The following is a 12,261-nucleotide window of genomic DNA, read 5'->3' as shown; positions in this document are numbered from 1 at the left end:
AGCATGGGAATTTCAGCTCCACCATGACTGGGTTGATGATCTTTACAATGGGAAAATGTCCTATAAACTTAGGACCTAGCTTTTTACAGGGCAATTTCAGTTTTAGGTATTTGGTGGAGAAGTCAACTTTCTCTCCTATGTGAAACAGCCTCTGGGGGGATCATTTTTATCTGCCTGCTCCTTTTGTGTCTCTGTGGATTTCCTAAGTGCCTGTTTTACATTCCCCCCAAGCATCCTTTAAGGAGTCTACCCATTCGGAAGGGGGCTCCTGAGGGTACTCAGGCATTGGGATGAACTCCACCCCTGTGGCCACTTTAAAAGACATAAAACCCCTGCTGCTATGTACAGCACTGTATGCCGTCTCAGTGAAAAGAAATAGGTCAGCCCAATTGGTATATTGGTAATTGACATAGCACCTCAAGTTCTGCTCTATCATTGCATTATCTCGTTCTGCCTCCCTATTGGTACTCAGATGGAAAGCTGAACTAACCCCTGGAAAGACCCAATTAGCTTTATGAACTCTCTCCAGAATTTGGCCATGCATTGGACTCCCTGATCAGATATGATTCTCTTTGGGACTCCATGAAGTCGGTAGATGTGTTTCAGAAACAGCTTTATCAGTTTGTGGGCTGAAAGGTGGCCAGAGTAAACGATGAAGTGAGCCTGCTTGGAAAAGAGATCAATCACTGTCCAAATTATGGTGTTTTCCCCATTTTCTGGGAGTTCCACGATAAAGTCCATTGCTATTTCCTCCCAGGGTTGTGATGGCTCAGCAACTTGCTGTAACAGTCCCTGGGGCTTTCCAGGCATTTTTTTCATCGCTGCACATATCGCACAGCTTTTACATAGCTTTCAATGTCCTTTTTCATTGCTGGCCACCAAAATTGTCTTTGTAACAGATGCCATGTTTTTAGAAACCCAAAGTGGCCAGCTTGCTTGGCATCATGGCTTCTTTGCAGGACTTGGACCTGGAGGGTGCTCGGGATGTTTAATTTGGGACCTTTCCATGCCAACCTGTTCTTGGAGCTTAGGAGTTGTTGGTTGTCTCTGAACTAGGGGTTAGGTTGCAGTTCTACTCTAAGTTTCTGGGTTAGCTTATCTCCTAGTTCACTCAATCATCTCTGATGCCTCATAGTTACTTATGCTGCCTTCTGAGGGAGGGGAATGATAGTGTTGACCACTTCTTCATGTTTGCTCTTGTACTGGGGCATTCTGGAATGGGCATATGCTAGGAAATTCTTCCCTCCGGGGATGTATTTTAGCATGAAGACGAACCTGTTAAAGTACTTTTCCCATTGGACTTGTTTGGGAGAAAGTTTCCAAGGGGCCCTAAGAGATTCCAGATTTTTGTGATCAGTCTATACTTCAAACAGCACTTGGCTCCCTTCCAGGAGGTGTGCCAGGTTAATAATGTGAAGAACTGTGAAGATCTCCTTCTACATCGCCCACTTTTGTTTGGGGTCTGTGAGTTTTCTGGAGGTATAGGTGCATGGTTGGAGGTTCCCCTCTTTGTTCCTATGGAGGAGGATGGCCCTCATAGCTACATCACTGGCATCTGCCTGAATGATGAATGGCTCTTAGGGGTTAGGGTGTTTTAGAACAGGTTCCTCTGCAAATAGCTGCTTGAGCTTCTCAAATGCCCCCTGGCACTTCACAGTCCACAACCACTCTAGTGGTTGGCTGGACCATGACTTGGTCCTCTCCCTTTCCCTGTCTTTAGCAGTTTGGTAATCAGCAGGACTGTTTTGGTGAAGGAGGGGACGAACTGCCAGTAGAAGATTGTGAACTCCAGAAAGCTCTGCAGTTCTTTGTGGGTTTGAGGATGTTGCCACTCCAGGATGGCTTTTACTTTGCCCAGGTCCTTTTCTACCCCCTTGCTTAATACTTGATTGTCTAAGTAGTCAAGACAGGTCTTGCAGAATTTGCATTTGGATAACTTAGCATATAGGTTTACAGCCCAGATTTTTTTCAGTATCTGGTGGACCAATTTAACATGCTCTTCCATCATTTTAGTGAAGATGAGAGTTCATCTAAGTACACTTGAAGCCCCTTGTACAAATGCTCTTGCAGCACCTCATTGATTAGTTTTATAAAGACCACAGGGGCTCCTTGGAGCCCAAATGGCATTACTTTGAACTTGAAGCTCCCCAGTGGGCAGTTAAATGCAGTCTTCCATTCATCCCCCTCTTTGATCCTCACTCTGTAGTATGCCTCTCTCAGGTCCCTTGGCGAAGATTTCCCCCTTTGCTAGATGGACCAGCATGTCCTTCATTAGGGGAAGGGGGTACATATTCTATACACACATGCCATTTATCCCCATAAAATCAATGCATAATCTCATTATCCCATCCTTTTTCTCCTTGAATACTACAGGAGTGGCCACCTTGGATTTTGCCAGTCAGATGAAGCCTCTGGCTAGTTTTTTGTCGATGTACTCCCTTAGATCCTTCAATTCCTTTAGAGTCATGAACTACATTTTTGGTTTGGGGAGTTTCATGCCTGGCAGCATCACAATTGCAGTTACTGGGGTGGGGTGTGGGGAGCACGTCACTTTTTTTTCACTAAACACCCCCGCTAGGTCCCGGTATTTTGGGGGGATTAGCTGGATCCCTGGAGGTTGCTCTGATGTGGCTTTCAGGCACTTGCTTCCTTCAGCTCCTGTTCAGTGTTGGACAGCTCCTCCTCCCAGGCTGATTTGAGGAGAGAGAGAGAGCCTCTTCCCAGCCTCATTTTTCTCTCTCTCCCTTCCCATCAGGCCCCACTTGTCTAGCCAGGACAGTCCCAGAATTATGGCTTTGGTGATTTTCAGGACTATCACGAATTGCATAATCTCCCAGTGTTGGCCCATCTCTAGCCACACCAGCTCAGTGAGGTGTGTTGCAGGGATGCCTCCTATCAGCGATCCATCAACCTGCTCAAACCTCATGGCTTGGGACAGTCTCTTCGCTCAGATCCCTAGCTTCAGCACTGTTGGTAGGCTAATTAGGCACTGGATGCAGCCTGACTATTAAGGTGTCCACCTCTCCCTGTACTCCTGACTTTGGCACCATGATTTTTGCGGGGATGGCAAAAGGGCAGGTGGCTTCACTTCATCTTTCCTGTCATAGTAGTCGAGCTGCTGATCTCTTTTGGCTTGAGTTCCCTCTCCCTCACTTGGGGGGGGGGGAGAAGACCTCCATCGCTTGGTGTGCCAAGTTTGATTTCTCTCAACTCTTGCTCAGTGGCTTTTTTGGCTTGGATGATGTGGTCAGGGTTTCCCTCAGCTGGGGTGTGGGTGCTAGGCACTCAATGGCTCGATGACCTTGTTGGCCACATCTGAAGCAATTGATGGGGGCTCCAGCCAGTTAGATGGAGGACCAGGGGATGGAGCAGTGATGGGTTGGTGACCAAACCAGCAGCCTTCTTGGCTTTCTTAGCTCTGCTTGGGCTTCGGTTAGGGCATGATGTGCTTCTTATACTGCTTTAGCTCAAGCCAGTGCTATGGCCATCTGGTACAGTCATGGGTTCACTTGGGGACTACCCAGTAGATGCAAGCCTGTAGTAGATCTTGGTCCAGGCCTTCCTTGAAATGGTAGACCAGCAGTCAGTCCGGCCACTGTCTCAGCTTGCCGTCCATGGAGGTCTGAGTTCCCCTTGACATCTCCTGAGATGGCAAGCAAAGAGGATGGCTGAGTGGGATGAGTGGGGAGAATGGAGGTACCTGACTACCACACACAGCTCATCAGTCTAGTGGCTGAGAGAGAGAGGTTTGACCATATGGAGATCTGATGAGGGAAGTCAGTGTGCCAGTTTGAGGTGCTGCTGGACACCATTGCCTGGATGGCCCAGTATCATTTCCAGCCCGCTGGAGCCCTAGCCCAGCCATGGAAGCCCAACGGCTAGTTCCCATGCCTGGTGAGTGGCAGCAGCAAGTCTGGGGCCGAGGCAACTCTCCCTGCAGCAGAAATGAGCAGAGAACCTAGCCTGGCAGCCTCAATTCCTGCCTAGATGGCCTGGATACCAAGCATGATCCTGCTACCGAGGGCCCGGTTAGCTCCCCGGCCCATGGGCACATCCTCCTCTGCCACCACCTGTGGATCCCCCACCGATGAAAGCCAGACCTCCGGTTGCAACCTCAGTGAGAACAGCTGGAAAATAGCAGGCTCTGCTGAGCCCCATGAAAATCCAGCTGGTAACTGCTGCCAGGAGACCCTTCGGTGTCACAGCCATCTTGTAGGAATGGTGAAGGAAGGAGAGGCACTTCGCTGACCACAAGGAATCTGCAAATTCCTTGTTAGGTCCAAAGCAAGCTCTCCCCAAATGGCAGCAGGTGTGACCGCCATTGCTGGCAGTCATGAAGCCAGGACAATCGGGAATCAAGATTGTGCAGGAGCAGTGTATGGACAGAACATTGAAATTGGGTGAGATATTTACCAATGTTTACTTTAATGACTTGCAATAACAAAAAGATTATGAAAACTCCTAAACTTAAAATAGCAGTAAATTGGCACACAGGGGGCGGGGGGGGGGGGCGGAAATGAAAACGCAAAAAAAAAAAGCCCAAGAGAAGCTATAAAACACAGACAGCACGGAAAAAAGCCCAAATAATCTGAAAGTGACTTTAGGGAGAAATTGTTTATTTGAATTTCTAAACCCCTTGGATTTATCTGACAATCAGCTGTTTTTGACAGATTACCGTATATACTCGAGTATAAGCCGAGTTTTTCAGCACGTTTTTTGTGCTGAAAAACGTCCCCTCGGCTTATACTCGAGTATATACGGCTTATACTCGAGTTTTTTTTTTTTTTTCTTTTTTTCACATTATACCGGCCGGCGCGAACTTGGCGGGCTTTTGCTTTAGCGCGGGGAAGCCCTGCCGGTGCAGTGAGAGGGCGGGGCGGGGGAGCCGCCAGCCTTCTCGGCCGAGGGAGGGAGGGTTTCGCCGACCGGTAGCTGCCTCATTTCCCTCCCTCGGCTTATACTCGAGTCCCCAGTTTACCCCAGTTTTTTGGGGTAAAATTGGGGACCTCGGCTTATACTCGGATCGGCTTATATTCGAGTATATACGGTACTTACATTGGATCAGGGCATAAGAGAGCCATCTACTGGAGAAAGAGAGATACTATAACACTATAGCCACAATATATTTAAAGAAAGCTAATCTACACACAAAGTGTAGGATAATTCTGGAAACCTTGGAATATTATGAGGCATATTATGAGGCATACATTTCTAAGAGGACTCTAAGGGGCGTGCATAAGAGCACAAATGTGCCTACCGTTCCTGTCCTATTGTTTCTTCCCCTATATATGTATATATGCTTATACTACCTTGTTTCTCCCCATATATATGTTTATATATTATATAATCTTTTATGTTATGCTTGTTATCCTTGTGTATATTGTTATGACAAAATTAAATAAATAAATAAATAAATAAATATTAAGATGAATATACTGCCTAGAACTTTGTATTTGTTCCAGACAATCCCAATTAGGCTGGGGAAAGGATATTTTGAAGAATTGAATAAAATAGTGTTGAAGTATATTTGGCAGGATAAAAAAGCGAGGATAAACTTAAAATTGTTGCAAGACGCCAAAACACAAGGAGGGTTTGGATTGCCCAATTGGGAATTATATTATCAAGCAACAAATTTGATGTGGCTCAAGGAATGGCTAACATTGAAATGTGAAAGATAGCATGGTTTATAAGTGAAAATGATTGAAATTAAGATGTAAAAGGGAATAAAATTGAAATGTTAATAAATGATGTACACTATTGGAAGAAAATGATAAGTATTGAATTGTGAACAAAAACTAATAAAATAAGAGGTGGAAGGTTGCATTAATTGATTGTATGATATAAATGGAATAAGATGAAGACAATGTTAATAACTAAAATATAGGAGGGGAGGCTTGAGAAATATGCATAATAAATGAGAAAATCGGGGCTGTCTGGACACCAGAAATATTGAAAATAAATACAGGAAAGGTGAGAGATAAGAAGAAGGAGAGAGATGGAAAGGGAGAAGGGGTGAGAGAGAAAGAAGAAAGGGAAGAGGAGAGGAGGAAAGGTAGGGGAAAAGAGTAGGAGAGAAGGTTAGATAGGGAGGAAGTAGGGTGGATGGGGAGAAAGGAAGGGGAAGTAGAGAAAGAGTAGGAGAGGAGAGGAGAAAGGAGGTAAGAAGAAAGGAGGGAGGGAAAGGAATGAGAGGAGAAGAAAGGATTGCTCTGAAAAGGAAAAGATGAAATGGAAGAAAGGCAATCCCGAATATATTTGAATATATTAGGATAAAAATTGAAATAGTTAAAAAAAAGAATGAAAGAGAATGAACACGAATAAAAATGGAGAAATTAGAACTTTAGGGCAAAAGAAGATGTGACTTAATAAAATGAGCCAGTAAATATTAGGAAATGAATAAAAACTATGAAAAAAGAATATTTTGGCAAAAACTCTAACTAAGTAAAATATATTGGAATATATTGAATTGTATAAGATATGATACGGCCAATACTCTGTTCATAAATCATATATGTGTGTAGGAGGGGACACTAAAAATTAATAAAAACTTGTTCTAAAAAAAGGAATGGATAACATTAAGAAATACTAGAATATTGACTTTAGAAGGACATGATTTGTTATTGAGATGGCATGCCTTCTTATGGTACAAGAAAGCAAAAATGCAGGGGTATTTCAGAAGACATTTTATAAGAGAGGCCCTGTTATTAAATTGGGAGAAAATTAAGAGACAACACTATTTAAAAATTCCAGTCTGGTTATCAACTGTCGAAGCATGCTCATATTCAATAACATTCAGAAAAAAACAGTTAGATATAGTGAATTGCTGAATGAAAAGGGTAAACTATGCAAGAATTAGAAGTACAAGGTATAAAAATGAATTGGTTTTCTTATTTGCAAATACACTCTAGATATGACAAAGATTCCAAGACAGAAGGTTTTTACAACAATTTGACTAATTTAGATAAAATCTGAAAAAGTACTGATGAAAATTTAATTAAAAAATTATACGGATATTTATTAGAGGTTAAATTGGAAGAAGAACAAGTTAAAGAAACAATGATTGGGGGGGAAACTTTGGACATGGGATTGATTTAGAGATATGGCAAAAATTGTGGTCGCAAAATTATAAAATGACAATGTCAGCTGCGTATAAAGAAAATTTGTATAAGATGTTTTATAGGTGGCATCTACCCACTACGAGAATAGCCAGAATGTTCAAGAATAAATCTGAAAAATGTTGGAAATATCATCAGATACCTGGCATGTCCACCATATGTGGTGGATGTGCTTAGAAGCTGAAAGATACTGGACTAAAATCCACACATGGTTGGAGAAAATGATAAGAAAACATATAGACTTTAAGCCAGAGGTTTTTTTATTGGGGATCATACCTGAAATATATAATAGAGAATTGAGATATTTGATTGTGAATGTAGTAACAGTGGCTAGGATTGTGTTTGCTAAAAACTGGAAAAATAAAAAAATACCAAGGCAAGATGAAGCTATTAAGAAAATAATGGAATGTGCTGAAATGAGTAAATTGACATTTGAAATTAGAGAGCAGGAAGATAAACAATACTATAAGATATGGGATTTATTTTATCAATGGTTAGATTTAAAAAATATGTTAATGAAGTTTGATAGAGGTTTTTATAATGAAAGAACGGTTGAAATATACATTGATTTAAGATGATGAAATGAATGATGCAATACAATTAATATAAAATTTAGAACATTTTATATGAAATGGAAGAAATACTTATAGTTAAATAAATGATTAATTGACCAAAATATTTGGATATATATTAGATTGGTAAAATGTAAAATTAGATTTATCATATGTTATGAATATGGGGAAATTGCACAAAAAATTTGTAACCAACCAACCGACACACTCTTTGTATTTGTATTGAAGATTTTTTTTATGTATGTTTATCTAAAAAAAAAAATTCAAAAAAAGAAAGAAAGAAAGCTAATCTACACACAAAGTCTAATACACAGAACAGAAGCAACAACATCTGGTAAATGGCCTGACCTTGACTCTGTTAGAAGATGATTGGAAAAATTCAAGAACATTCAATAGTGGGGATTTTTTTCTTTCCTTTTGAAAAGTTATAAAAGGAACTAATTTGCAAATAACTAAATCTTACTAAAATAGACTATTGAATTATGGATTGGAAAGACTGGAAGGATTTAGTGGATTAACCTGGACAAATTTGGACTTGGACTATTAATGTTATTTAATAGAATATTCTAAGAGGCAAAAGAAGAAAAGGTCAGAAGAAAAGAGAGAAGAAGGAAATAAGACTTTAAAAGTTGGACAGTTGGGGAACTATAAGACTGTAAACTATTATGAAATATAATGTGGGGTTTTGGAGGTATAACTATGGGATTGATGTAACTTGATTAAATAGAAGTTTCTTAAATACTGAGATATTGGAATAATAGAAATATACTTTTTTTAAGCTATATTAAATCACTATAAAATGGATCTAGAGATGTATGAAGAAATATTGAGCATGTTAAAAAGTCTGCGTGAATCCTTAAGAAATGACAAAGAGACAGAGGAATTGTTTAAAGATACAGAAATGAATTTAGGGGGGAAAAGAGGAGCACAATATTCAAGAAGTAGATGAGAAACTAGAAAAAGCAGGGGAAAGGGAGAATAAAAATGAGAAGCAAGAAGTTAGGAACAAAAAGGAGAAGCCACTAATAAGTAGAAGACAAATATATAATATCATAATTTATAAGGGTACAGACAGAAGAGAGAAAACCAACTTTAAAAAATAAAAACAAAAGGAAGTTTTGTGGATGGGTGTTCAAAAAATGCAGTAGACAGAGGAAAAAGGCACCCAGAAGGGAAAGTTTAGTAGACACAAAAAAATTAAAAAGAGATACAAGATTCCAAGAGAGAGATAAAAGACTGACCAAAAAAATCAATAAACGATGAAATTTTAGAAAGACTAAGAGATGATGGATAATGAGAAAAAATATTAATAAAATGGGAAAACCCCAAAACCCCAATAGATTTTAGGTTAGATGATAATTTAAGACTAGACAATTTAACTTAAGTACTAATATTAACAGTATGTTAAAAGATATGAATTTAAAATATTAAGGATTATAAATGGTGGAGACTTTGAGATATACTCCTGTGATGGATTGAATATTGTTAATAATTGGTGTTATTTGTAATCCTATACACTTGGAATATTGATGTTATGCTGGAACAATGAGTGATTTTGAAAATATTGAATGACAACATTTACTAAGGGATAATGAACACAGGGTGCAAAGAAATGTTATTTATGCTTAAATGAATTAAAGGGAAAATGTGAAGGGAATATGAAATGAGACTAGTATTGTTTGAAGTTGGAAGATTAGAATTCTACATACTATTGTATTATCATTGTTAACTTTGTATAAAAAAAGACCTGACCCAATCAATGTATTGTCCACAAAACATGTATGTTTATATTGGGGAAAAAAACTTAATATATATATAAAAAACGAAAACCACTTTTGATATGGACCTGGAAAATTTGGCATTCTTCCTCAACAAGCCTGGATCACTATGCACTGGCCTTAGATGTAGTGATGGTGAACACAATGGCCACTAACCTAGAGGGGGAAGCCAAGGAGTGGATGACAAGGCTCCATGATGAGGATGCACTGGAGCTGGGAAACATTGATGCCTTCCTGGAGGAGCTGAGACCCAGGCTCAAGGATGAATCCCAGGCCAAAGAAGCTGAGGTAGAAATCTGAGACCTGAAGCAGAAGGGCCAGGTGGCAAAAGAGTTCATCTGGGAATTATGCTGTATTGCTGGCCAGAGTGGCTACTGGTCTATCATTTCAAGGAGAGCCTAGACCAGGGGCTGCTCCAGGCCTGCATCTACCAGGGAGTCCCTGAATGAATTCATGAATGGTACCTGATGGCCATAGCATTAGACCTCGAGCTGAAGCAGTGCAAGAAGTGCAACATGCTGGAGTCCAGACCCAAGCAAAACCAAGAGGGGCGCTGGTTCAGCCAACGGCCTGTTGTTGTGCCACCCACTGGCTCTCCCACTGACCTAGTCAGAGCCTCCATCAAATGTTTCAGATGCGGACAGCAGGGCCATTGGGCTGCCGAATGCCTGGCACCCATCCCCCAGCTGAAGGCAACCCCTGGTTCATGGACAAGCAACTCCTGACCCTCTATGATTGATTAGCATGGAAAGGCCCCAAACTGTACATCCCTAGTACCCTCCGAGTCCAGGTTTTGCAGAGGAGTCACTATGTCAAACAAGCCAATCACTTTGGATTCTTGAAAACGTGCCACCTGGCAAGGAGACAATTTTGGTGACCAGGAATGAAAAAGAACATTGAAAGTTATGTAAAAAGCTGCGCGGTATGTGCCACAATGAAGAAAAGGCCAGGGAAGCCTCCTGTGTTGCTACAACAAGTAGCCATGACATCTTGACTTGGGAGGAGATAGCAATGTAGTAGAACTCCCAGACAGTGGGGGAAACACCATGATTTGGATGGTGATTAATCTTTTCTCCAAGCAGGCTCATTTTATAGCCTGTCCTGGCCTCCCCTCAGCTCACAAACTGGCAAAGCTGTTCCTGAAACATATTTATGACAGCACAGAGTCCCAAAGAGAATCATATATTACCAAGGCATTCAATTTATGGCCAAATTCTGGAGGGAATTCATAAAGTTAATTGGGTCCTCCAAGGACCTTGGTTCGGCTTTTCATCTGAGTACCAAAGGGGTGGCAGAATGCACGAACACCATGATACAGCAGTACTTGCAATGCTATGTCAACTACCAACAAACTAACTGGCCAGACCTACTGCTTTTTGCTTAAGTGGCGTACAACAACGCCATGCACAGCAGCACGAGGCTTACCCCCTTTAAGGTAAGCCTGACTGAATGGGTCGATTCACTGCAGGATGCTTGGGGAAATGTGAAATGAGCACTAACAATAGCCACGGAGAGACAAAAAAACCCAAACAGACAAAAAGCGATCCGCCCCCAAAGGCTATTTCACATAGGAAATAAAGTCTACCGCTTTACCGAATACCTGAAACTGAAATTACCTTGTAAAAAAATGGGCCTTATAGGACCTTTCCCCCATCGTAAAACTCATCAACCCAGTCACAATAGAGCTGAATAGTTTCCCAGTAATTTATTGTAGCCAGTAATAGGGTCGAAGTTGAGATCAATAGCCTGGGTAGCCCCTATCGTAGTGGAAGGGGAAACCCATTATGAAGTACGAAAAATACTAGACTTTAGGCTATATAATGGGAAACTGCAATACTTAGTGCAATAGAAGGGTTAACCCCTGCCAGAAGCTACCTGGATGAAGAGTAGGGACGTAAGACCAGAGAGATTAATCAGGAAGTTCTATGAGAAGAATCCCCAGAAGCCAAAGGAACTGCCGGGTGATGGGAGGGTTGGTTAATAGAAAGTTAATCTGTCTGTATTTGATATCTTCCAGGTATTTCTCATTCATTAGGGGAGAGCTGACTGTCAACTTTGAAACAAACCTGTCAGGAGCCATTTTCCTGTTCCTCAGTTGCCACACAGTGTGGGGAGGGGGAAGGTGGATGGAATGCATTGCTAGACACAACACAGCTTTCTCATGAAAACCAAGGTCATCTCCACACGTGACGGATAAAATCGGGGAGGAGTGCCTGGAGAACCTGCCAATTAACCTAATTGGCCAATGTGACCTGTGACAATTGGGGAGGGAATTATTTCCTATTTTAATTATACTGAAACCACGGGAAAGATTTAGAGTTGGTTTTACATTTGACCATGCCAATATATTGTACCCAATAAAGAAGTCCTTTGAGAAAGATTCCAGTCTTAGAGTTCTGATTTGCTTGGGTTCATTAGTCGGAACCTTGATATTTTGTTTGCCACCCATTTAATCACATCACTCTGTCTCCTTGGATTTCCCTGTTGCTAAATTGCCATTTATTAAATGAAGTTTTTACACATGATCCAATCTATTATTTTGCTGATATAATTATTAAAATCAACTGCTCTTGTTTTATTACAGAAACTTACAAAATTCTATCTACACAGGTAGGTATTTATTATCATTTATTAATGATAGTGAATTAAATAACTTACGCAACAAACTATTCCTATTTTGGAGGACATCAGCACTTTGGGATGATGGGCTGCTCTCCTCTGCCTGGTTAGTAGACCTCCTCTGTCTTCTGTTAAGAAAAGAATCAAGAAAAAAAACTTATATTGTACTTCGTATTT

The 12,261-nt window shown here is 41.0% G+C and overlaps 1 protein-coding gene across 2 annotated transcripts in view; it reads right to left on the bottom strand.

The window, feature by feature from the left end:
• The window catches only part of ABCA12 (ATP binding cassette subfamily A member 12), a 393,723-nt gene that overhangs the window by 222,092 nt on the left and 159,370 nt on the right, over positions 1-12,261 (bottom strand). For both annotated transcript variants that reach the window (XM_058185940.1, XM_058185931.1), the window contains one exon: positions 12,124-12,212. In XM_058185940.1, coding sequence (XP_058041923.1) covers positions 12,124-12,212 — 89 coding nt within the window. The remainder of the gene's footprint in view (positions 1-12,123; positions 12,213-12,261) is intronic.

Source organism: Ahaetulla prasina, chromosome 1 (assembly GCF_028640845.1).
Source record: "Ahaetulla prasina isolate Xishuangbanna chromosome 1, ASM2864084v1, whole genome shotgun sequence".
In the NCBI taxonomy this organism is placed as follows: Eukaryota; Metazoa; Chordata; class Lepidosauria; order Squamata; family Colubridae; genus Ahaetulla; species Ahaetulla prasina.
This window is presented reverse-complemented; position numbering and strand designations above follow the sequence as displayed.